General features: G+C 31.1%; 2 protein-coding genes across 2 annotated transcripts in view; one reads left to right on the top strand and one right to left on the bottom strand.

The window, feature by feature from the left end:
* Positions 1-256: 256 nt before the first annotated feature.
* On the bottom strand, positions 257-1776 carry Alkb (alpha-ketoglutarate-dependent dioxygenase AlkB). The gene is made up of 4 exons (XM_083043729.1): positions 1635-1776; positions 1476-1575; positions 1112-1262; positions 257-885 (listed from the first exon to the last, which is right to left on the bottom strand). The coding sequence occupies exons 1-4, from the start codon at positions 1725-1727 to the stop codon at positions 309-311; spliced, it is 921 nt and encodes a 306-aa protein (XP_082899855.1). The 5' UTR covers positions 1728-1776; the 3' UTR covers positions 257-308.
* Positions 1777-4457: 2681 nt separating this feature from the next.
* The window catches only part of Atf3 (Activating transcription factor 3), a 29088-nt gene continuing 9796 nt past the window's right edge, over positions 4458-23749 (top strand). The window contains exon 1 of the mRNA XM_083048543.1: positions 4458-4592. The gene's annotated coding sequence lies outside the window, so the exon portion shown is untranslated. The remainder of the gene's footprint in view (positions 4593-23749) is intronic.

Raw genomic sequence — 23749 nt, 5'->3', positions numbered from 1 at the left:
ACAAATGTAATATAAATGAATTTAAATATACATAACTCTTATTTAAATTTAAATATATGTAACTCTTATTACAATATATGTATATATAAAACCGAAAATTTAAATTGAATTATACAATTTCAAGAGAGATGTATATAAAATGCAATGTATGATTAATTTGACAGATAATTTTTGTATTAAATTGAATATAACCTAAGACACAGATGACCTTATTACAATATACAAAATGATATATATATATATAAAGCAGTTGAAATTTTTGATAAAATAAATATTTTTAATATTTCTGTACAAAAATACAATGCGGTTTAATATAATACAATTTGTCCTGGTTCCAGAACTTGTCGTACATTCATATTAATCCGAGCCTCGGCGATGTAAGTTCGCGCTTTGCGCCAATCGTCATAGTTGTACGTAAAAGTTTCGCTTATACTGTCCTCACAATTATCATCCCACGGTGTTTTAGAAGCTGATAAAATCTTTGGCACTCCGTGATATCTGAGACGAGAGTTTCCCGACATTATCACTACATCTCCACTCCGTAGAAAGATTGCGTTGGCTGGATCTTCTTGTTTTGGTCCTCCGATCAGAAAAATTGCTGTCTGTCCAAAACTTATAGAGAAAAGTGGCGCTGCTACGTTCATCTCCGAATGATCCGTGTGTCCAGCCAATGTTGAGTTCATCCGATAGTAATTCACAATTGCTGCTTCTGCTTTAAAATCTGTGAAACCTAATGTTTTCGCCAAAATGGATGTTAGACTGGATAATTCCATCGGCATGTCGCTCTTGGAGTTTTCGGAGTATAATTTTGTGTCCCAATTATGATGATATCCCAATGTTGCCCATCGTAATTTAGGTAGGAGAATTTTAGCTCTCTCCGACTCTCTGATAACAAATTGAAGTAATTAAATATCGATACAAATATGTTAATGATTTATATAATATAGATATGTTAATGATTTTTATAATATAGATATGTTAATAATTTTTATAATATAGATCTTTCTGAAATAATTGTGCATTTAATCAACATAAAAGTCTACATTATTGATAAATTAATTAGTAAAAGTTATTACTATTAATAAATTTAATTGTATAATTGTTCTCTTACTGAAAACAAATCTGCCACCATGTTTCGTTAGCTAAAATATTATGAGCATCTATATTTAACTTGTATGGCTCCTTAGAATAATCTTTTAAACATTTTGTGATCCAATATCGTTGACCGTTTGGTGTAAATGGATTCTGAATAAAGATGAGTCCTGAAAATAACAAGAAAAGTATATAAGGATATAAAATATAAAATATTATTTATAATATTTTATGAAAAAGGACAAAATTGTTACTTAGAAGATCTTAATCCAGAATTAAATATATATTAATGATATTTCATGAAACACTATTATGCACAATATTTTATTTAGGAATAATTTCAATTTTTATAATGTAATTTTTAGTATAATCTTTATACGTACCTGGGATATTTAACAACTCGTAAATCGTCCATTTCTTCGCCGATTTCAGACCGAAATTCTCGGTCCGTTTATCACTTATGATTGCCTCGATCTTCCTAACCTAAAATAATATTTGCAATTAATCTTTGAAAGAACATGTCAATCGCAATATTTACGTACTCTAACATAATCTGGACTTTCAAGATCGATTACATCACCGAGATCGGGTGCGGGATTTCGACTTTTGTAATATTTGAAACTGTCCCGAAACATTTCCCAACAACCTTGTGGGTCGCCATGTTTTCTTCGCTTTTTCCTTTGGGTCACGAGAGATGGCGCCTGCGACTAATTTTCGCGCCAGAAAATTTCTATAAACACCATGTTCAAGTCAGTAAGTAGTTCAGTACTTCAGTACGCGAAGAGGTTAAGAATATATAAACAATCGTAAAGATTATGCAGAGAATATACATATATTAATCACATATGAATATGACGTTTAATATAAAATGATAACAATTTTATATAATAGTATTATTAAATATAAATATTTTATATAGACGTAAGTATATTGTATGGAAAATTAAAAAATAAAAATTAGTATAAAGATTGTAAAAGCGTTTGCAAGCGTAACAAAAAATATAAAAATTATTTTAATTTTAAAATGTAAATTGTAACAGTAATAGTGGCAAGATATGTCAAATATGTTGATTTAAGGGGAGAGATAAGAATATTTATATAACTTTAATATTTGCAGAACTTTATATTGCCGTTTTATATGGAAGATAATTCGGTTGTTAGATCATGTGTTATTATAATTTGTGTGATGGAGCATATCGACATATGGTCTGACTAAGAGCGGAAAAACGTACCCGATGACAGATAGACACGTAAACCATGCGCCACCCAGCATTATTACTCAATATACTTTGCATATCTTCATCGAGAAGAGATCGCATCGGGAAAGTGCGGCAGTTTTTCTCACAGTGGCGTATCCAAAGTTTCAAAGACTTTATTAGAGCCTCTGACATCAAATTTCGTAAGTTTGTTTATAATTAAAATATAATTTTTTTAATAAGCGAAAATTGATCAATAAAAATTCTCTTTTTGCCAAAATTAAACGCGTATAAAGGCGAATAATATAATTTCTCTAAAAATTAATATCAAAATTTATTAATATTTATTGTAAGATTTATATTATTCATAGTTATTGCGAATTTATATATATTCATTGAATTTTCTTGTTCTTGCAAAGATTATATTAAAACATTAATCAAAGGTTTTATTTAAACATAATCATATATGCAATTTGCGAGAAACATATCGGTTTACTTCGCGATTTCAAATGAATTATTTTAGGAATAGATCATTAATTGGGAATCCGTACTCATTTTTAAGAATCTTTCAGGAGACTTGAGGCATCATTTATCAATAAATCTCCGCCACTGTTCAACCCGGCGTGGCTCGTTTTATATGTCAGCGCGTGCAATAATAATCGTCTGTGACTAATTTTAGCGTACGATTTTATAATGCAATATTGCCGGGAAACGTGATTTCATAGTCATAGAGTAACAGTGAGTAGGGCAGGACACCGAGCAAAGCAGCACCTTTCAAGGCTTTTCGAGAAAGCCTAACGCGAGTAAATTAATAGACGCGGTAGGCCGCGGTGTAATAATGATCGTTCATTACCGCTTCTATTCGCCGTAAATTTCACCCACCCACCTGACCTGATCGCACCAGCTAAATCTGTATTGTTCATCCATGTGATCGATGGTTACGTCGATCCAATTAATTTGAGCGTCGACCCGAATCTTCATCGCGAACATTAGAGAAAATCAGTTATGATAGAGATAGTTATCAATTAATAAAAAGACAAAATATTGCAAGGTGTCGTGGTCAAAGAATAACGATCTTAGATATTGGCAAAATTATTAACTAATAGAAAAATCGTTAATCTATTTATAGCATCGTTTATTTCTTTTATAAAAAAACGGCTTTTTATTTCGAAGAATTAGGTAGTATCAATGTTTTTTTTTATCTATTCTATCTATTCTATAAAATGTTATAGCTAAAACATTTGTGGTAAACATTTATGTTATCTTGCAAAAATATGCAGTATTTTATTAGAACACTGATTATTTGTATATGTGCCTTTATGTTTTATGACGAGAAAATTCAAGAATATATTCAATATATGTAATTTTTTAAATTTAGTAACATATTTGTAACATTGGCTATATTGGTTTATTTGGTAATATTAGTTTATTTGATTTTTTATAAGTTGGTATCTCGAACGATATGAAGATATCGATATCATTATGAATCTAGCAGTTTCTCAATCGCGTCTTTATTCACTCGCATCAAAAAGACTAGTCAATTTGTATCGCGTAGTTATTCGATAAACATTTTAAAACATTTAATATACTTAATTGTTATTCAATTTAACTGTGTGACACGGTTGCCACCATTATTTCAAAATCTGTGGAGGTAATTACAATTTTATCAATCATTAATAATAAAGAGCTGCCTTCTATAAGAACGTTTTAATTTCGCCGATTAGAGAGAGGTTATAATTAATATTTCCTTTCCGTATTCCCTCTCTCTTTCTCTCTTTCTTTTCAAGCAACCAACTTTTAATTTGAAAACATCTTTTTTGTGTCACCAGAAGACCGACATTTCTGGCAGTATCGAGTACTCTAGGAGTGTCTACTAAGAAATGCGACACGCACGCGGATTGAATATACCGGGTGCGTGGCGCGGCGAGGGAGCGGAGCGCGTACTCTCCCTGACAGTTTCATGTCAACAAATGTCGCGGACGTGGAGTCGCGCCCAGCCGAGCCAGCACGGCCGCGCGACGAAGTCCGCCGGCGCGTATTCGCGAGAGATTCGCGGGGCCAATCGCGAACGCGCGCTACGTCACCGCCGGCCAATCGGCGCGCGACGCGGTGACGGCGCGGGCTAAATATAACCGGTATATATCTAGGCCGGTCGCGACCGCGAATTATCCACAGTCGTGCGCCGGCGGCCGACGAGGGAGGATCAGTAGTGGATTACGAGCGAACGGAGGAGATAAGTGCGTGCGAGCAGTGCGCGAAGTGCGAACGGCACCGGAAACCGGAACACGGGGAAACGCCGCTGAAGGTAAGAGTTTGCAAATTTTTGAATTAAAAGAAAAATCTGACTGTTTAGAGTTGGCACGTAAACGTAAATCTTCGTTGAAATGGTCGCGAGAGGAGGGGAAGGTATATAGATGAGATACTGTCGCGGTAGATTCGGAGCATACGTGTGTTTCGTTCGCGCAATAAACATTTGTGTTCGCAATAAACACGGTTCGTTCGGCTATTCTCGGTTCGTATTATGGCTACGTGGTCTCTCGACGTCTGAAGCAGATCAACGGCGAATTGTCGCTTCGTGATTTTTGGCCGGACGCGAATTTCGGGTACGGCGCGAAGTGCGCGCATTGTGCGACGTGACGTTGCGCACGCGAAGCGACCGAAGCGCGCGCATTCGATAACTTCGCGCGATCTGTATGTATACACATTCGTTCTTTAATTGTACTCTCTCTATTTCTTGACTTCTTTCTCCGAAGCTTGAAGCTATTTTATGTTTAATACGTAAGTACAATGAGTAAATCTTGAGTTTTGTCATTCGACCAATGCGTTGTGCGTCATCGAATGTCGAATTATAATATATTAAAAATTGTCATGATAGATAAAAGATCCGTTTTTTTCATAGTCTTACATTTTTTGCACTTCAAATTAAATAAATATATATAAAATTCAGGGAGAGAAGAAAACTGATAGAGATGCATCTGTGTGTGAAATCACCAATAATATATTATATATCATATCTATAAAATATTACATCTCATATCAATATACTATATTGTTGTCAAGAACATCAATATAAATAAATAATCAAGTAATAAATATTAATTGCAACAACAAAGTAAGAGGGATGCAACAATCCTTGCAAATCTGTATGCGAGATATCGAGATTATATTCGATATATCGAGGACGCTGTGTCGTTGCCGGAGGGAGGTATAGTGACGATGTATTACGTCTTGATGTTATACATTCGATAAGGTTATTACGTGTCGGATTGACATAACGCCCTCGAGATCGTTCATATAAATTATACTTTTGCATGGTCTTTCTCGCAGCTCTACGCGCGAGGCGATTAATTGTTCTCACGAGAATTTTTCGAGCGAAAATCTTGCGCATATCACAAAAATTCAAATCGAAATACTCTGACGTTGCCAAATAGATCAATCGCGATTATGATTTGGATTGATTTACGTGGGCTTTATCGTCGCGAGTTTGCAATTGCTCAAGGTCACGACGCCACGAAGTAGAACTTCGTTACCATCATAGTTGCAATGTTGCCACAAGAGCTCGTGAGAGAACACACGTTAATCACACGTCTCGTGTGTGCTCGCTCCTATTCGCTGGGAAAATATTTGAAGAGTAGGATTTTAAAATTTGTTTGTTTCATTTGAGGTATGATTCAGAAACATTAATCCAATTTTTGCAAAAATGTATCGTATTTTTTTTAGACATGCCACGCTGCGATGTCACTTGTTCATTATAATTGGAGAGTTTTTTTTTCAAACTGTTTTAAATCCTTCTTCTGATTAATATTATATATTTATTGTATTTATTACATACGAGTTGTTCACAGTTTTTTCTTCAAAATATTTAAGACCAAAGGATTTAAGACGATTTGTAAATAATTTCTACACAATTAAAACAAAATGTGTTCTAATAATATGTCACATAATAACATAGCTCTTTTTATATTGATATAATATTATTATTTTATTATTATAATATTATTATCATACTAAAATGCAAAATATAGTTTGCTCGAAAAAAAAAACGCGTATAAATAGTTAATTATAAAAATTTATATATTATATTTTATCACTTTTCGTTTTTTTAACTTTATCCAAGAAATTATTCTCTAATTATATGATTAATATTGAACTTTTATATTAAAAAATGAAAAATATCTTTACGTCTTATAACGAATATCAGTATCTAATCAGAATATCTTTGCTTATCAAAGATTCAGTTTTTGAAGAGAGTAATTTTATAAGTAATATTTATTAAATTTATTAAATAAATTTTTTTTATAATTATTACTTTATTTTACTACATACTGTGCATACATTTCGTTAAATGTTAAATTCTACATATCATTACTGTCCCTTTCTCTATTTATCTTACATTTGTTTTTCATTGTCTCTGAACTTTTGAGCGAGTTCTTTCCACAAACCGATGTTCGCTAAAGAGAAGAAGTGGGACGAGGTACTCTTGTATATTGTACACCTCACTCATGAATATGAATGCGCAATCGTCTGTGTCTACGCGCGTCTTTGAAGTTGCCTATCTATTATCGCGTTTACGAGATACACGCAGTTGCAACGGACAGATGAAGGAGAGAGCAATCGCGCGATTTGTGTTAATTAGCCTGGAATAAATTATTTTAGAAATTTAGAGCACCCGAAAATAATTTATTTGTCAAAGAGAGAGAAAAAGAGACAGAAATTCATCCGCGTGTTCCTTTGACATATCGACATATAACATATGAGTCACGATTTCATAAATTACACGCGGTCACCGTGTTTAAATTGAATACAGCGAAAGGAAATTTTTAAAATGTCAGATTAATTCATGATGAATACTCGGTTGGGCTATATAATTAACGTTTTTTTATTAGATCTTTTATTTTTTAGATCTAGAATAAAGCTGAGAGATAAAAAAAGAATTAAATACATCCACAATTATTAACGTAATAAGATAATTTTACAAGAAATTAATACTTTATATATGAGACATAGACGTATAATCATTCAGGGCAGTTGTTGATAATTATTCTCCTTGAAGAAAATTGCTTATTTACACACACGTGTGCGTGCATCTATACATATGTACTTTTGCGCGAGGCAGTTCAATTTCTATCTTTTGCCTTTGAGTCAAGTATGTATGTATGTATAATAATGTTCAGAAATAGTCTACGGTACTTTATATATGTATACATTTTATCTAAATAACGCGATGATAGCGGTTATCGTGCATCTCTTTTTCGATGGAATGAATGAATGGCTTGGGATGGGCATATAACGTGTCGTAAAAACCGTCTTTACTAAATTATACGATGGACGATGGACGAGTACCACTCACATACGATACATTTATGTGCGGTTATCGGATAGCAATCGCGTGGGTGGAAGCTCTAAAAACGTGACATCGATCTTGCATCAAATTTTCTAGCAAAAAGAATTTATCGTAGTATATATATGCGTGTTTTTAAAATGGATTTATATAAAAAGCAGAAATTTAAAGAATTGGAAAAATAGATACTTAAGAAATACAAATTTAAGAGGCATATATTATTGTGTGATACTTAAAGAAATAGAAGTGAAAATTAAAGTAAAAATGTCTATTGATATGATGATGTTTAAAGTAAAATTATTTTCCGTGCGTTTTATGCAAAATTTAAATTGCCTCTGAGAGAATATTTTCTCTCCTTGCAATATTATTTTCTCTCCTTGCAATAAAAAATAAATTATTCTTAAAATCAAGGAAGAAAATTAGGAAGTTATAGAGAAAATTAGCCAATTTTTGCAGCAATTCTTTTATGCACCACTGACAAACTTTGGCATTAAATTGTCTTTGATGTTTGCTTTCGTCGACAAACTTCCTCCGTCATTGATAACCTTTGCGAAATAATAATCTTATCTCGCGCATTTGCTATGCAAAGTTACGAAGGTAACCACCTCGCGAAGAAGGTGCCATCCGCTATTTAACGTTACTATCGTTACAAGCTTAAAGGCAGCGTGCAATAACAATAACATTTTTTTAAAGAATCTCAAAGAATTTTGACTAATTATTTCGATTGATAATTTTCAATCAATAATTTATTTCGATTAATAATTATTTATAAATATATTGAATGTTGCTCATAATATATCGTAGTTGTTTTATATATGTAGTTTTGGTATTATGGTATTATGTTACTTGCGTCGTACGAGTGAACGCCAAGTTGGCGCCAATCGCCCCCATATATCGATGCTGTAATAAACTGATTACTCTAGCGATATTAAGCGAGATTATCAAAGTGCTATCGAATCGCCGCGCGAATATCTTTTTTTATGTCAAATATAAACGAGATCTAATGTATCATAAACGATCATTAATCAAATAATAATATTTGATATCACACAAAATGATATCAAATATATGTAACAAATTAAAAAAAAAAAAGATATGAAACGAAAGCATTATATGGAAAAGTAAAAAAATTATTAGTTTAAGAATCAGAGAAAGATAATAAGAGATAAAAATGAATTTATTCGGTATTTGTTGCACAGATTGAAAATTTTTCACGCATTAAATATCTTTTATCTATTTAATTTTTTATTTATAATTTTATCAAAATTTAAAGTCTACTGTATAAATTGAAGATACAGTGGTTTTATTATATGTTTGAACTTTTTCAACTTAATTGATGTTACTTAAACTTAACAACCGCGATTACATAGTTTGATAAATTATTTTGTATAATTTGATTCTTCTGACATCATCTAGCTTTATTTGAGGCCAGATTTGCATTAAAAAGCATTGAATCGAATGTGGATAAACACTCGCAAAGAATATATTATACATACCCCTTCGGAGCACGCGAGAAATGTTTCTGTCTCGTTTTACGCGAAACATGGATATAATCATCGTGCGTCTTAAATCACACGTTTCGCGTTCGCTAATAAATGGCTATTTTCTCCGGTACACCATAATTTTTTGTCGCCTGAATGAGATGTTAGACGTGTTTTAAATATAGACAGCAGATACTTATTTATTCTGGAGCGAGAACTTTATGAACAAAGTATAGTTTAATAAGTTACGAAATAAACGTATTTTCGTGCATTATTTTTGATATTACAATTATATTTTATTTTATATTTTATATATATTTTAGAATTTTTTCAGATTTTTAGCTTCTTTTCCTTTTTTAAAAATTACTTTCGAATCTTGAATTTTGCATATATTTTTATATTTTAATTGTGAAAAATAAACGTATATAAAATAAAACTGGTTATATACGCGCAATATTATCTATCATTAATGATTGTAAATAAGATCGGTATCGTCTAATGGCGTATACGAGTAATCTCGCGCGATAAAATCGCGATCGTAACAATATACGGACCGATACGGGTTTGTTTAACGCGTGCATCGTGCTGCGAAGGCGTTTATCTGAATACGTAAGGTAAATCTCCCCTTCTCTCTTTCACCCTTCTTTTCTCGAAGGAGAATCGTATACTATCATTTTTCTCTCTCTCTCTCTCTCCCTCTCACTTTCTTACTGTGTCGTATTAGCATTTTAAATTCAATCGCGAGACATTGACGCCCTTGAGCACTAATGGACTCTTTCTTTCTTCCCCTTCTGCCATCGCGTCTCCGTTTCCTCTCTCTCTCTTTTCCTCTGCTTGCAAATCCAGTTATATCATCTCGCGACTTTACTGTAAGGCGAGTGGCTCGTCGTTGATAAATAGGCTGCCGCTTCTTTAAACCCTATTTTTTTTCTTAGTACGCCCGAAATCCTAAATTTAACTCTAACCCGCTTCTTAACAACACACGGAAAAAATATACGCACAGGACGTTTCTAGGGAAATACAGAACGTTAAAAAATTATCATTCGTATTTCGCGAGTTTTTTCGAGTAAATATCAAAACGAAAAAATTGCATCTTTAGTGAAAAAATAAAATAAAAAATAAAACTGCATTTTTACTATTTTCTTATTCTACGCAATATCTATTAATAGCAAAATAATCGGAATACAAAGTAAATTGTATTCCGATTCACATTGCAGTTTAATTTGTGATATTAAATATCGATTTGAACTACATTAAAAACAACTCGTAATAAAAGATAAAAATAAAATGGGGAATAAACTAAAGAAATAGAATACAAGTGAAAAAATAAAACAATTTTTTTGTCGAAGATTTCGAAAGAGCGAAATTCTATATATGCTTATTGTTAGTTCATTTTTCATTCTAAATCTTATAATTTTATTCATATACTTATTATTAAGATATTTTATAAAAATTATTTATTTTTTAAAATAGGAACGAAGTAAAGTCGACCCAACTAGCCAAAATTATATTTATTTAAAAAACACACAACGTTTCGACCATATGGATGTGGTCCTTATCAAGTGTAATATTCATTAGTAGAGGTGCAGCCAAATTAACGATAACGTCAACTTTTCCATAATATAGTTACAACATATTTAAATAAAAACTGTTTTTGACGAATCATCATAACGATAGGATCGTTTTCTCTTTTTCTCTCTTTCAAATGGTTTGACAAAATTGAATTTATGTTATGTTTATTTAAATATGTTGTAACTATATTATGGAAAAGTTGACGTTATCGTTAATTTGGCTGCACCTCTACTAATGAATATTACACTTGATAAGGACCACATCCATATGGTCGAAACGTTGTGTGTTTTTTAAATAAATATAATTTTGGCTAGTTGGGTCGACTTTACTTCGTTCCTATTTTAAAATTTTACTAGCGACTTTTTAAGTATCTAATTATTATTTATTTTTTACTTGTATATATATTCTATTTCTGTAAATTCTCTAATTTATTTTTATTACTTATTTTGTTATTTACTTTTTTATTTTATTTTTCCCCATTTTATTCTTAACGTTTATTACGAGCTGTTTTTAATATAGTTCAAATTGATATACTATTTAATATCACAAATTAAACTCTGAATTTTGTATTCCAATCATTTTGCTATTAATAGATAATTGCATAGAACCGTAAAAATGCAGTTAAGCTTTACGATTATGTGTAAATCTCTCTCCCATGGGCGTCCGCAGAATTTTTTTCAGGGGGGGGGGCATATCACTTGCTGATTAATTGGGAGGGGGGGAAGGTTTGCTTTAATATTTTTACATCTTTTAGTATTAAAACTTTCTCACCGCGACAAGGTAGATGTAAATCGAGAAAGTTTTTTTTAAATATTTTTTTTATTTTTGTATTTTTTTATATTTAAATTTAATTTTTTTAATTATAAAAATTTTTTTTTATTTTCCAGGGGGGGGGCAAGTGCCCCGTTTGCTCCCCCCCCTGCGGACGCTCTCTCCATATTCCTTGGAGTAGAGTTATCTCACAAATTCATGCCCGTATACCGGCTCCTTATGAAAAGGGAGAAAGATGCGGGCTTGGTAAGGTCTCGATCCTCCATTAATCGTCTCCATTAAAGTTTCGTCCCTCATTGTCAGTTTCCCCGAAATGTTAGCCGTTCTCCTAATTCGGAATCATCATCAATAGATCAGATATGACCGGCGATTATGACTAATTACTTTGTAATTCGTAAAACGATGTTTATGGCATGTACAGAATAGAAGCTTGATTATTCGAACGCTATTTATTTGAATGTCCATTCCCGATCAGTGTGAAACATTCGATTAATGAATGGTGCTATCTTATAGTGACACTAATGGAACATTCGATTAAATAACATTGAAGTAATCAAGGTTCTACTGTAAATCGTGTTTAAAGCGATCGATAAGAGAAACGTCGAATCGCAAAATGTGTACCTTACGTTGGCGGATCATCCGTTGCTGATGCTCGAAAAACATCAGGCTTGCACCCACCTGCGTCGTTTTCCACCCACGCAACGATTCCGAATCGCTTCATTTTCGCCTTTACGTATATAAGGGAGCTCGATATCGCATCGTCGTAAATGCAACTTTTTGTCTTGAACATTTTTTTTTCTACACCGTCCTACAATACGTTTAAATCATATAGTCTTGTTGCGTAAAATTTTAATGATATCTATTTTTTTATTTTACGCGAATATGAATGATATTTTCATCATATACATGAAGTTATGTTTTTACTTTTAGACAAAAAAATATATAATTATAACTTCAAGTAAAGATATATTTATATCACTATTATTTTGTGTGTGAGACAATTACATATTTAAAATATATAAATAAGAAAGAGGGAGAGAGAGAGAGAGAGAGAGAATATAAATATAGTTATAGAAAATATATATAGAATAAGAGACTAAGAGAATATAGGATGTGATTACATAAAATATCTATATATTTGATATTTATATGTTTATGATATTTTTATGACACGCACACATTTGCACGTTTAATGTGCAAATGTAGTAGCAATAAAACGAGTGGAAAATGGGTGAAGGAAATCGTGTTTTGCAGCAATGGTGAAAATTCCTGAAAATATATTTCTTGTCAGAAAATAATTTTACGAACGTGCGTGCACGCACAATATGCCACTTGAGAAAATGTAAACTCGTTTCGGTGATTTCCCTCTTCCCTCCATCTCTTTCAATTGGCGGCGATAAAACCATTGCGAGTCTTAAACTCATTTTAAACGATCATTTACGGTAGAATTTGAAATGAAATTCTATGTATGATTTTCTATTTTTATAAATAGAAATACATATATTGTGGATAGTGAATAATTGCTAATTTTATGAATATACCTAATTCAAAGAAGTCCAATATTTTTAATAATTCGATAATTAAAACTTTCAATTCTTAACATACTTTTTCAGCTTGATTTTGTTTTTAATTTTTTATTTAATTTTAATTCATTTACAATAGCAATTTTAAAACAGATAGTATATTAGCAGAAAACAAGAGAGAATTAAGTCATTTGCATTCGTAATAATTTTGTTGAATTTGATAGAAAAAGTTATATACATACTTAAAGACTGTGCGAATAATAGGTCGCAATAAAATATGTGTTTCATTGACGAACGCGCGCACGCTCGGTCGCAAGGACACAAAGATGAGCACGCACGTAAACACAGCCGTGGGGAAATACGCAGGACTACGCACGAGTACACTAGTGCTCGTCGTGCTCGAGCGTTCGTCCATGAGTGTGGACAGGAAGCATAAATTTCATCGCAAATTTCAACGCTAAACACAGCGCGAGTGAGAGAATACGACAACATAACGTGCGTGCTTTTTTTATGTGCGCTACGTTTTTCTTACGCTCTTAACTTTATACGAATAAAATATCTGCGCGAGTCTTCGAGCCAAAATTCCGTAAGTTTAAAAGAATGATATTTCGACGTTATTGTGTCTGTGAAAGTCGATTTTAGCATAATATATAACTTTATGTTCTATAATTTACGACGGAATTATGTGTAGGAAACGTTTAAAAATTGTGATATTTTACATATGTATATATCAAGAATACATATCTCTACAAGAACACACACACATATCTCCAAGAATACATATCTCTCTTAAATTACATATATAATATTATAGAGTATACAGCATGTAAAACTATACATCGTGCAAATTCTCCTCAGTTTTATATCATAGGTCTTCTCGAATAAAATTTACAATTTCTTGAGCAGCTTTTATCATTTTTTGAAAATTCAAGATCAACTCTCTTTCTTATTGATTAATGAAAATTTGATTGGATGCTACGCTTTCGTATCTTCTGAATTTTCAATTAATAAATTAAATAAACAAAAAAGTCGTTTTAAAATACATAAAATAGATCCAACTTTTAATTAGCATTTAAGTAAAATCTTAGCATCTAAATAAAATAAAGAAATAATTTTTTGAATCTTTAATTATAGTAATTAAAAGTCTCTCGAATAAATAGAACAAAATTCTTAAATAAACAAATTTACAAATTTTTAATTGTAGTAAATATTCAAACTTAAATTTTTTCTCTTTCTCTTAAATAGATTCTCTTATAGATAGATTCAAAATGTTTTAATTTTTTGCTGGACGAAAAAAATTATTAGTTAAAGTAAATTACTGTTAAAATAAATTTGTTACTATCCAAAATTAAGCACGAGATTCAAATCTGCAAAGTGCAGATATGCTAGAGATTAGGGTGTCGTGTCACGGTTTGCAACGCTAATAAAAAGAGAAGAAGGACGGTAATTTGCCGTAATTAAAGTGGTATAATTGGGGCAGATAGCGTCGTGCCGCGTCCCTCGTCAGGCCTTTGTATGTATTGTTTGCTTTCCTCTTCATCCCTATTTGGAGTGGCAGAACGAAAATAATCCTGTCCTCTCTCTTTTAAAGTGCGACATTCCGCTTAATCGCGCGTATCGCCAATTTTCGTACATCACGCCGGACATAAAGGACTGACGTACGTTTTTTACCTCATAATCTCCCGAAATTCAGTCTATAAGCCTTATATTCCATTATGAAGATTTAGAAAACTATGTTAGAAAAGTTCTATTTTAGAAAAATTTTTGAGAAAAACAATTCCTTTAAAAAATCTGAAAATCTCGATTAAATATTCGTGAAAAATAAATCTTTTATTAAATTTATTGAAAAATTAAAAATCTCAGTATGGTTCTTATATAACAGCTGCTATAAGATTTTATTTATATGTATTGTTACAATAATATAAAAAATATTATTGCCAATATATTAATAATGTACATACTTCTCTCTTCCATTGCAGTTTCATAACAGATTTTAGTTAATTTTTTTTAGCAAAAAAACGTTGACACATCTAGTTAAGAAATTGTTATCGAAAATCATACGTTTTTTTACAAGCTAAGTTTTGAGAAATAAAATACATAAGATTTATTGTTTACTTAATTTTACGTGAATGCTATTCGAATCAAATGTTAATTCGGAACTTTTTTTCCTCTGCGTGCACTCGAGGTTTTGAGAGTTATTTTTTTTTTGCAATTGCAAATTTTCGAGTTACGCGTGGCATATATTCTCGAAAGAGTCGCCTCTCCCGAAACGGGATTCGTATTTTTAGAAAGTACACTTTGCAAGATACCGCGTAAGACTCGCGTGTAATTCCCCCGAGGGGAGAGGCATTGACCTTTCGAACTCTTTTCTCTCTCGCGCAAGCATATTGTCCTCTCCGACAGGTTCGTGCTTTATCACCTTTTCCGTCGCAAGACAAGAGGCGCGTTTTACCTCATTTCTTTCTCCTGTCTTAGTCCTGGAAGGCATAAATCAATTGTTATATCGGAGATACATTTTATTAAGAATAATTGCAAAATTATTTTATATGAATGTTTCTGTGTACTTGTATTATTATTATTATATCATATATTTTTTATATTAATATATTTTTGTTATATTTTTTTCTCATTTTTTTATATTATAATTATTCTTTTGTTTTTTCGATTATAACGACCCATGGAATTGATGGAATTTTATGCGGTTTTTTTTTATATGGAAAAAAACGTGGTGATAAACATCGCGATAAAAGCTTCGAGAGATTATATATTTATCGATTGCGGCGCGTTTGTGTAAGTTACACAGTTGGTCCGCCCGCATACGAAAAAAGATAAATATATCCTATAAATCTCTCTATCTTATTATCTTGATTTTTCCGCCTTCGCAATAAATAGCGAATATCCATCACTTGCTATAATAAATTTTGAACAATTGTAACTTATTTTTTTTTCATTTCTTTTTAGCTTATTTTTGTAAGTTTCACGTTTATTAAAAAAAAAATTTAGAAACATTTTTTTGAAATATTGTACATATATATTATTGTATAAAAAATGTGTATTATTTGTTAAATAGAAATAAGTTTTATAAATTATTTTGACAATTTTATAAATTATTTGGCGAAGATTTAGGCGCATTTTTTAACTTTCTCAAGGTTAAAAATCTGCATATCTCTCGAAGCGAAAATAAAATGTCCGTTAGTCTCCGATTGTTGATTCTTACATGTTCATTTTTGGGTGGACATCTCTAAAACAGACGGCAGGCGGAAATTTGCTTGTAGTCTAGATTCGCGCTTTTTGCGAAAGAGGCAAAAACAACATTGGCCCTCGTCATAAATTGATGCTCGTAAAACTGCTCGACTTTCACGCGGCTTCCACGGGATTTCGATATGAGACTCAAATCGCCTCCTCCGCAGAATCTCTCACTACATACTCTCTCAAAGCTCCTCCGATAGTCTACTATGCATGTACGTTATTTACGAAAGTAATTAAATATTTTAAAGTTAAATATTTCCAAATATATTTAAATTTAATTGTATTGAAAATTAAATAATACGTTTAATTGCACAGAATATTTTAGATTTTAATATTTTTTCTTAATTAAAAAAAACAATTAAAATAAAATTTACATTAAAATTTCTTCTAGATTTCAGAAAAGAGAGATGTAATCTTTTTTTCCTAAATATCAATAATATTCTTGCCCCTCTTAAATCGAAATATTATCCGTAATATTTCGATTTAAGAGGGGCAAGAATATTATTGATATTTAGGAAAAAAAGATTACATCTCTCTTTTCTGAAATCTAGAAGAAATTTTAATGTAAATTTTATTTTAATTGTTTTTTTTAATTAAGAAAAAATATTAAAATCTAAAATATTATAAAACTCCGGTTCTGTATGAACGGCTCTGAGGAATGTATAACACGATGATCTTGGATCGCGTGCTTGATCGGTTCACTAACCTCAGCCGTCCGAAATATGTATCCGATGTCGGTTCCGCGTTCTATATTACGATATGTAATTATTCTAAAGTCTGCACTCGAGATCGCACGCACGTAACACGCGGTACAATCTCGTCGTCGGAATTAGGCCGCCCACGTTCGCTCGTCGTCGACACCGAAAAAGCGCGATAAAAGCTTTCAATGGCCAGATGGGCACCGGTTGCGCAAGCTCTTTCTTTCTCTCTCTCTCTCTCTGCTTTGATTTGATTTGATTTTTTCCTTCTTTTCGTGAAAAACGGGAATGCAATTCGCAATGATACGCTATTATTAAGCAGTGACATTTATATAGTAATATTGACGTTATTTAAATTTATTATATTTAATGAAAAAAGAGAAAAGAAAAATTATTTAAAAATTATTTAATTTTATCGTAATTTAATTTAAAAAAGAAAGTTGTATATATTTGCTGCTAATCTTATTTATTGTTATTGTTTTAAAAATTGTAAATGTTTTCTTACTTATTCTTTCTCTACTATTGATACAAGTTATAAATTTTTCTATACGAGAGCATAGAAAAAAAATACAAAAAAAGTTCAGAATATTTTTATGCAACAAATATATTTTTATCTAACAATAAGCTAAATTGGATTATGGAAGGAAGGAAGGAGAGGGAAGAATAATTTCATACCATAGTGCAGAGTTCGGGGCGAGAAATGCGAGACACATGTGTTCCTCTGAGGGAATCTCCTCTTCCGATTCTTTCTCTCTTTCTCTCTCTCTTTCTCTTTTTCTTTGGGAAAAGATTAATTACCGTCTATTTAGTATACATAAGAGAGGGGATGATGCTGGGATTGAGATTGGTTGCGATGCAAGGGTTCTAAGAATTAGATATCGTCCGCTTCCCAGAAATGAGGCGAGACACAACATGGTAAATATATATATGTATATTTTTTTTATAAATACAGTCTGAAGAGAGGAGGCTATTGAGATGCATCACGCTAATGCTCCTCCGAGAGACATTTAAGATGAGAATCAATTATATTTTTTTGTATAATAATGTTTTATATAATAATTATATATATGTTTATATAATAATGTTTTATATATAAAAAAATATACATAATATATAAAAAAAAGAAAAATATATAATAAAGAATAATGTGATAAACTATATCTCGAATTGCACAAAATATGAAGGCGATTGGATATGCTAAACGCAATTGTTATAAATTTAGTAGTTTTTTGAGATAAGAAATCCTGAGTAGAAAGAAAATCGAGCGAATACCGATGCGTCCGAATGTGCCATATGTCAAAATCAAACGACTGCTATTTATAAGTTTAACGGGCGGGCTAAGCCAGCGGCGGTTTCGATCGGACACCTGTTCCCATTCAAACAAACGCGAAAGGCGGCCCGATTATTATTTCAAACTGCAACGTCGCCTGCAAATCCGTGAATTTTCCTTGTCACATCTAGTATCATCTTTCAACAAAATCGGGAAGCTCTACGAATATTATCTGTTGAACTAGGATTTATAAACACGTGGTAGAGCTCTTAATATAGTTTGCGACTAAAATTAATATTTGGTGTTAGACTATCATTCAGTTGCTAGTCGCGACATATGCTCATTATTTTCGTATCTCCCTTAAAAAAATCACTTTTTATTTTTATAGCGAAAATAATTATTTTTATTATTTTTTTGTTAAGAAATTCTAAAACTACTAAAGACACATTTGAGATTCGATTATTATTAAAATTCTTCTAATTCTTCTAAAATACTTATGTTAATATTAATTAATGTCAACACATTATCTAAAGTATTTAAGATTATTTAAAGATATTTATAAATAATATCAAAATTATATACACAAATACATATACGCATACATACAGTACCGGCCAAAATTATATCACCTTTTGATTTTTTCAGCATAACTTGTTTTAAAGTGCACGGATCTCTACACGAATCATAACATATTTTGAAGGACGGTATAACATATATTGAATTATAATTCAATGTTATACCAACCTTCAAAACATGTTATGATTTGATAGAGATTCGTGTACTTTAAAACAAGTTATGCTGAAAAAATCAAAGGTGATATAATTTTGGCCGGTACTGTACATATACATACATAACATTTATTTAAAATATTTAATATATGTATTTATATTCAAAATATATCTTTTTGGAATGTATATATTAAAAATTCAAATTAGAAATTTTTATTTTAGCTTTTTAATAGTTTTATTGTTAATTGAAAAATTAAAGGAGTACATTATATTAAAAAATCGCCATATCTGATTTTGACCTCTATTAAAGGAGAAAAGAGAAAGAGAAAACACCAAAATGTTTGCTCGAGCTCTTGTTCGTTTCGAGCACATCCCACGTCTTCCATCTCGGCACATATAGGTCATTGGGTATGTTACCGAGGGGACCCTTTGTCACGCGCATATACGGACCCCGAAATCTCTCAGGCCTGAGGAAGTCGTTCCTTCTTTTTCGTCCTCTTATTTTCTTTCTTTTTTTTTTTACTCGCGAGCAGAAGAAAAAGGCGGAGGTGGAAGAAGGAGGTACTGTAGAAGGCCAAGAAGGAGGAGAAAGAGAAGGAGTTGCAAGGGCATTTAGGCCCGTCCGAATACGGAATGATAAAATTCTTACGAAATACCAGCATGCAGAGAGCGAAAGGGAAGAGAGCGATTCTCCTTCTCTGCGATTAAGTAACTCCGCGATTGCTATAGTTAAAAAGTTTTATGTCCTCTAAAAGATTCAACCGTTGAAATTTTTGAAACCGTCATTGAATCTTTTTTTAATTTTTCCCGCAATTCATTATTATAAGAATGTGATAAGCATCAATTTTTATTCGAAAATTCTATTCAGATAATTTTAGATTTTAATCTAGATTTTCGAAGAGATAGTGCTAATTCTTTTCAAAATGCTATTTTTATTAATTAATTTATAATATTCTTTTCGTTTTCCTCTCTTCTTTTCATTCAATTTTAAGAAATCAATAAAAATATAGAGTGAAAATAAATTTTAATTCAGTTACATCATATATTGCATATTATATTATTACATATTATTGTATATTAGAGTATCAACGCTAAATACATGTGTTTATTTAAGTGAAATCGATTGCTACAAAAGCGACAGAATAGCCCGGTAGGAAGCTGAGAATCCTTTCCAAGAGAATTGTCAGCAAGCGCGATATGACGAGCTACATCGCGAGATCACCACATGTTCACGATTCGGAGAAAATATGTATCTCTTAATAATATCTTTAATGATTTATTTACGGAGATAAAACAGCGTTACACGAGTACCAGCGCGATTGAGAGGAATGTAGCGAATTGAGGTCGAAGCGAAGTGGAAGACGCGAGGATATAGAGAAGCGCGAGATGTAAAGAAAAAGAGAGAAAGAGAGAATGTTGAGAGTATTAAAGATGCTGAAAAGAGGTACATGTGTGAGCATTAATTGAATCGCATTATATAATTCAGCGAGAAATTATAAATTCACATTTCTTATAACAAATTCATAGATTGTTTTAAGTTTTAATAAATTTTTAAACACATCCTCTCACATACATAATATATTTTAATATAATAATAAATTTTAATATAATTTAATGTTATAAAAGCCATTTAAAGAGAATTATAAAGAACACATATTTTTCAAATATATATCTTTAAAAATGTTGATTATTTACGAACAGTTGTGCCTACTCATTCACTGAGAGAATTTTCTCTTAGAATTTATCCTGAAAATCATGGTAATCGTGGGACAGTATGGTATGGAAAGAATTTTATGAGAATTTCTCTGATTAATATTTATCACAATAAAAATAATAATATCTATCACAATAAAATGTAAAACATGTTTGATTAATTTTACTAAACTGCATAGTAAAATTAATCAAACAAATTCTCAAAATTCTTTCCATACCATATTGTCCCACAATTACCATGATTTTCAGGATAAATTCTAAGAGAAAATCCTCTCTGTGTTGTCATTAGAAATTCATTGCTTGTGCAAAATTATTTATATACTATTTGAATAAGTAATATTTTCTTTCTGTGAAACTTTAGACAAAGTAGTTTTGCAATAATAAATCGGAAATTTTTGTTCGTAATCATGAAATCGGGATTCTTTTTATTATATTTCTTTTATATAATATCCTTTTTAAAGAACCTGTTGCGAAATACGAACAAAGTGGAATTCTGTCATGATAGCAAATTTCTTGCATGTAATCGATACGTAAGGATCTCTCAATACTTAAGAGTATAAGTAGGATTTAAATTTATTCACGATCAGTATATCTCCGTTCGAAGTCAGTGATCAACGATTCATTACCTCTATCTGTTAGGATAAGGTTAATCAATGATTTATAAGACCGAGAGAGACCGTGAAAGTGACGGGGCAACGAATCATTATTAAATACGAAAATTGATAGTAATTGAAATCAATCTCTTGAATCCCGCGAGTCGAGCGCAATTACAAATATTATATCAAATTCACAATATATGTATTATATAGGTATACATATATTTAAAAAAAAATATATTATTATTACTTTATGTTATTATATTTACACTATTTAATTGATAAAATTTATAAAAAAATATTTTACAATTATAAATAAATAAAAAACAAATTTATAAATAATGTGTAACATTATGTATCAATATGCACGATTTAACGTCAGAATTTAAATTTTATTTTTAAGAGATATTAAAAACTCTTTAATATAGAATCTAAAAATATACTAAAAACTTTTAGTACATGAAATATTGAATTAAAAACTCTTTATAATTTACAAATTCAGAAGGAAGCTATATGGAGCCACGAGTAGGGTGTAGGTACGCAAATACTAAAAACAAACTTGTTGGAATAACAAATTTATTAAATCTAAACGTTTCGGTCCTTTCTTTGGACCTTCTTCAGTAAATTTAATACAATAAATTATAATGTGGACTCTACATACTGACGCACGCAGCGCAAAAAGCCGTGAGCCCCCCGATTGATACCCCACTAAGTAGACAAAGTGAAATAATATGTCATGAGGTACTCAAAAGTGGACTCTAATGAAGAGTATAGTGAGGAATTTCCGACAGGGAGCTCACTCTTACTCACACACTCATCCATCGCACGTTCACACGACCGTACGCGGACGCGTCCGACGCACGAGTGAATCTTTATAATTTGGAATGGCAATCTAAATTTGCAGATAATACTCCTTTAGATTTTTATCATCGAAACATACGGATTACGTAATAACTCTCATTAGTGGTCCGTGCTCGTAAAAATATCGAAATATAATGAATACTCGGTGTATCCGGCGCTGAAAAAGGTGGCGAGAAAACTCACTGTGGGTGGGCAAGCAAACGAACAAGTGAGAACTAAAAGGTTGTCAATCCCTGTCAAGTATAATTTTGATAGATGCGTTCACCAGAGACCAGCCAAATACGACCAGACAGAGAAACGGTTCGTTTTTCAGCATAACTGCTGTCGGAAGTATAATATTGAAAGAAATACGGTATGCGTATATGTAAAACTTTAAAATCCTATTTAAGAGAAATAAATACTTGAAAAATATGATTACATACACATAATTTGTATATATAATTTATAATTTTTATATTATTTATCACAATCATTTTACAAATATTATTTTATAAATATTAATTACAATCGCATTTATACATAATTTATTTTAAAGAGAAATGCTTTAAAGAAATCTATTTGAAAGAAAAAAAACAAATGCTTATTACTTTTTAGTTTTACTTGTTAGAAAACTTAGTTAATAATTATAATTTTTTAATATTAAACGAGCATTAAAGAGTGATAAATGTAAAAAATATTAATTTTTTAAATTAATAATTTAAGATATATATTATAATATTAATTTCTTAAATTATTAAAAAAAAAAATATGAGTTGCGATTATATTCAACGAAATTAATAGAATTTTCAAAATTGGTTGAGAAATTGGACGAAATTGTCTTTCCATGTCTCGTTATCGGCAGTTTAATTGTACAGGTGTTGAATCAAATCGATTCGTGGGCGGGTGCATCGATCATTGATAGATCGCGAAGGTCGCGATCGCATCGATAACGATTAGCAATTTTCGACATAACTATGATACTATTATTTTCTACCAGGAAAAAGGACAAAAATAAATATATATAAGTGTAATTTTAATGTTTATTTATGAAGTATGATAATAAGATATTTAAGATATAATGTTTGGATGAAAGTTATCTTTATACCATCAGGAAATTCCAATCAAAGTGATAAAGATAATCTTTATTCATAATCTTCGATTTTTTATTTTAATAAAAGTAAGGTTGTAATTATATATAATGTGCGACGATATTCCTTCAAAATATAGACATGAAAACAGCGAATTTTGATCAGGAAATTACGAGAATGAAAATAATTATATTAATTATGATCACATAATCGTAACATAAATCTAACTAAAATATAATATAAAATAAATTATAATTATAAAATAACAATTGATTATACTTATATAACTAAGGAAAAATAATATTTAATGAGACAAAAAATTACTCTTACAATTGTAACAAATTCACTAATTGGTGCTTGAATGAAATGGTCAGGATGTATGAATTTTTCGATAATGCACGAAATAAGATTGCAATTTTTCTGATATTATTCATTTTTGCGATATTGTCTCAAAATCACGTTACTTTGCGGACATTTCGTGCAATACAGTATAACGAGATTCGCGCCAATCTTTCTTGGGAATTCCGGAAAGACAAGTCAGAGTGAAGCGATAGAGAACGGACGACATCCTTGATTGCGGTTTTCGCAGAAT

The sequence above is a fragment of the Prenolepis imparis genome, unplaced genomic scaffold (genome assembly GCF_030444845.1).
Source record: "Prenolepis imparis isolate NDT839.2.m4 unplaced genomic scaffold, iyPreImpa1.0 SCAF_1, whole genome shotgun sequence".
In the NCBI taxonomy this organism is placed as follows: domain Eukaryota; kingdom Metazoa; phylum Arthropoda; class Insecta; order Hymenoptera; family Formicidae; genus Prenolepis; species Prenolepis imparis.
The sequence above is the reverse complement of the archived record's forward strand: the minus strand, read 5'-3'. Positions and strand labels throughout refer to the sequence as shown.

Bases quoted from the DNA above. Each gene is read 5' to 3' on its own strand.
- Alkb (XM_083043729.1), bottom strand. From the start codon at position 1,727: ATGTTTCGGGACAGTTTCAAATATTACAAAAGTCGAAATCCCGCACCC. The intron at 1,576-1,634 runs GTACGTAAATAT...ATATTATTTTAG, and splicing joins AAAGTCCAGATTATGTTAGA to GTTAGGAAGATCGAGGCAAT. The intron at 1,263-1,475 runs GTACGTATAAAG...TGTTATTTTCAG, and splicing joins CGAGTTGTTAAATATCCCAG to GACTCATCTTTATTCAGAAT.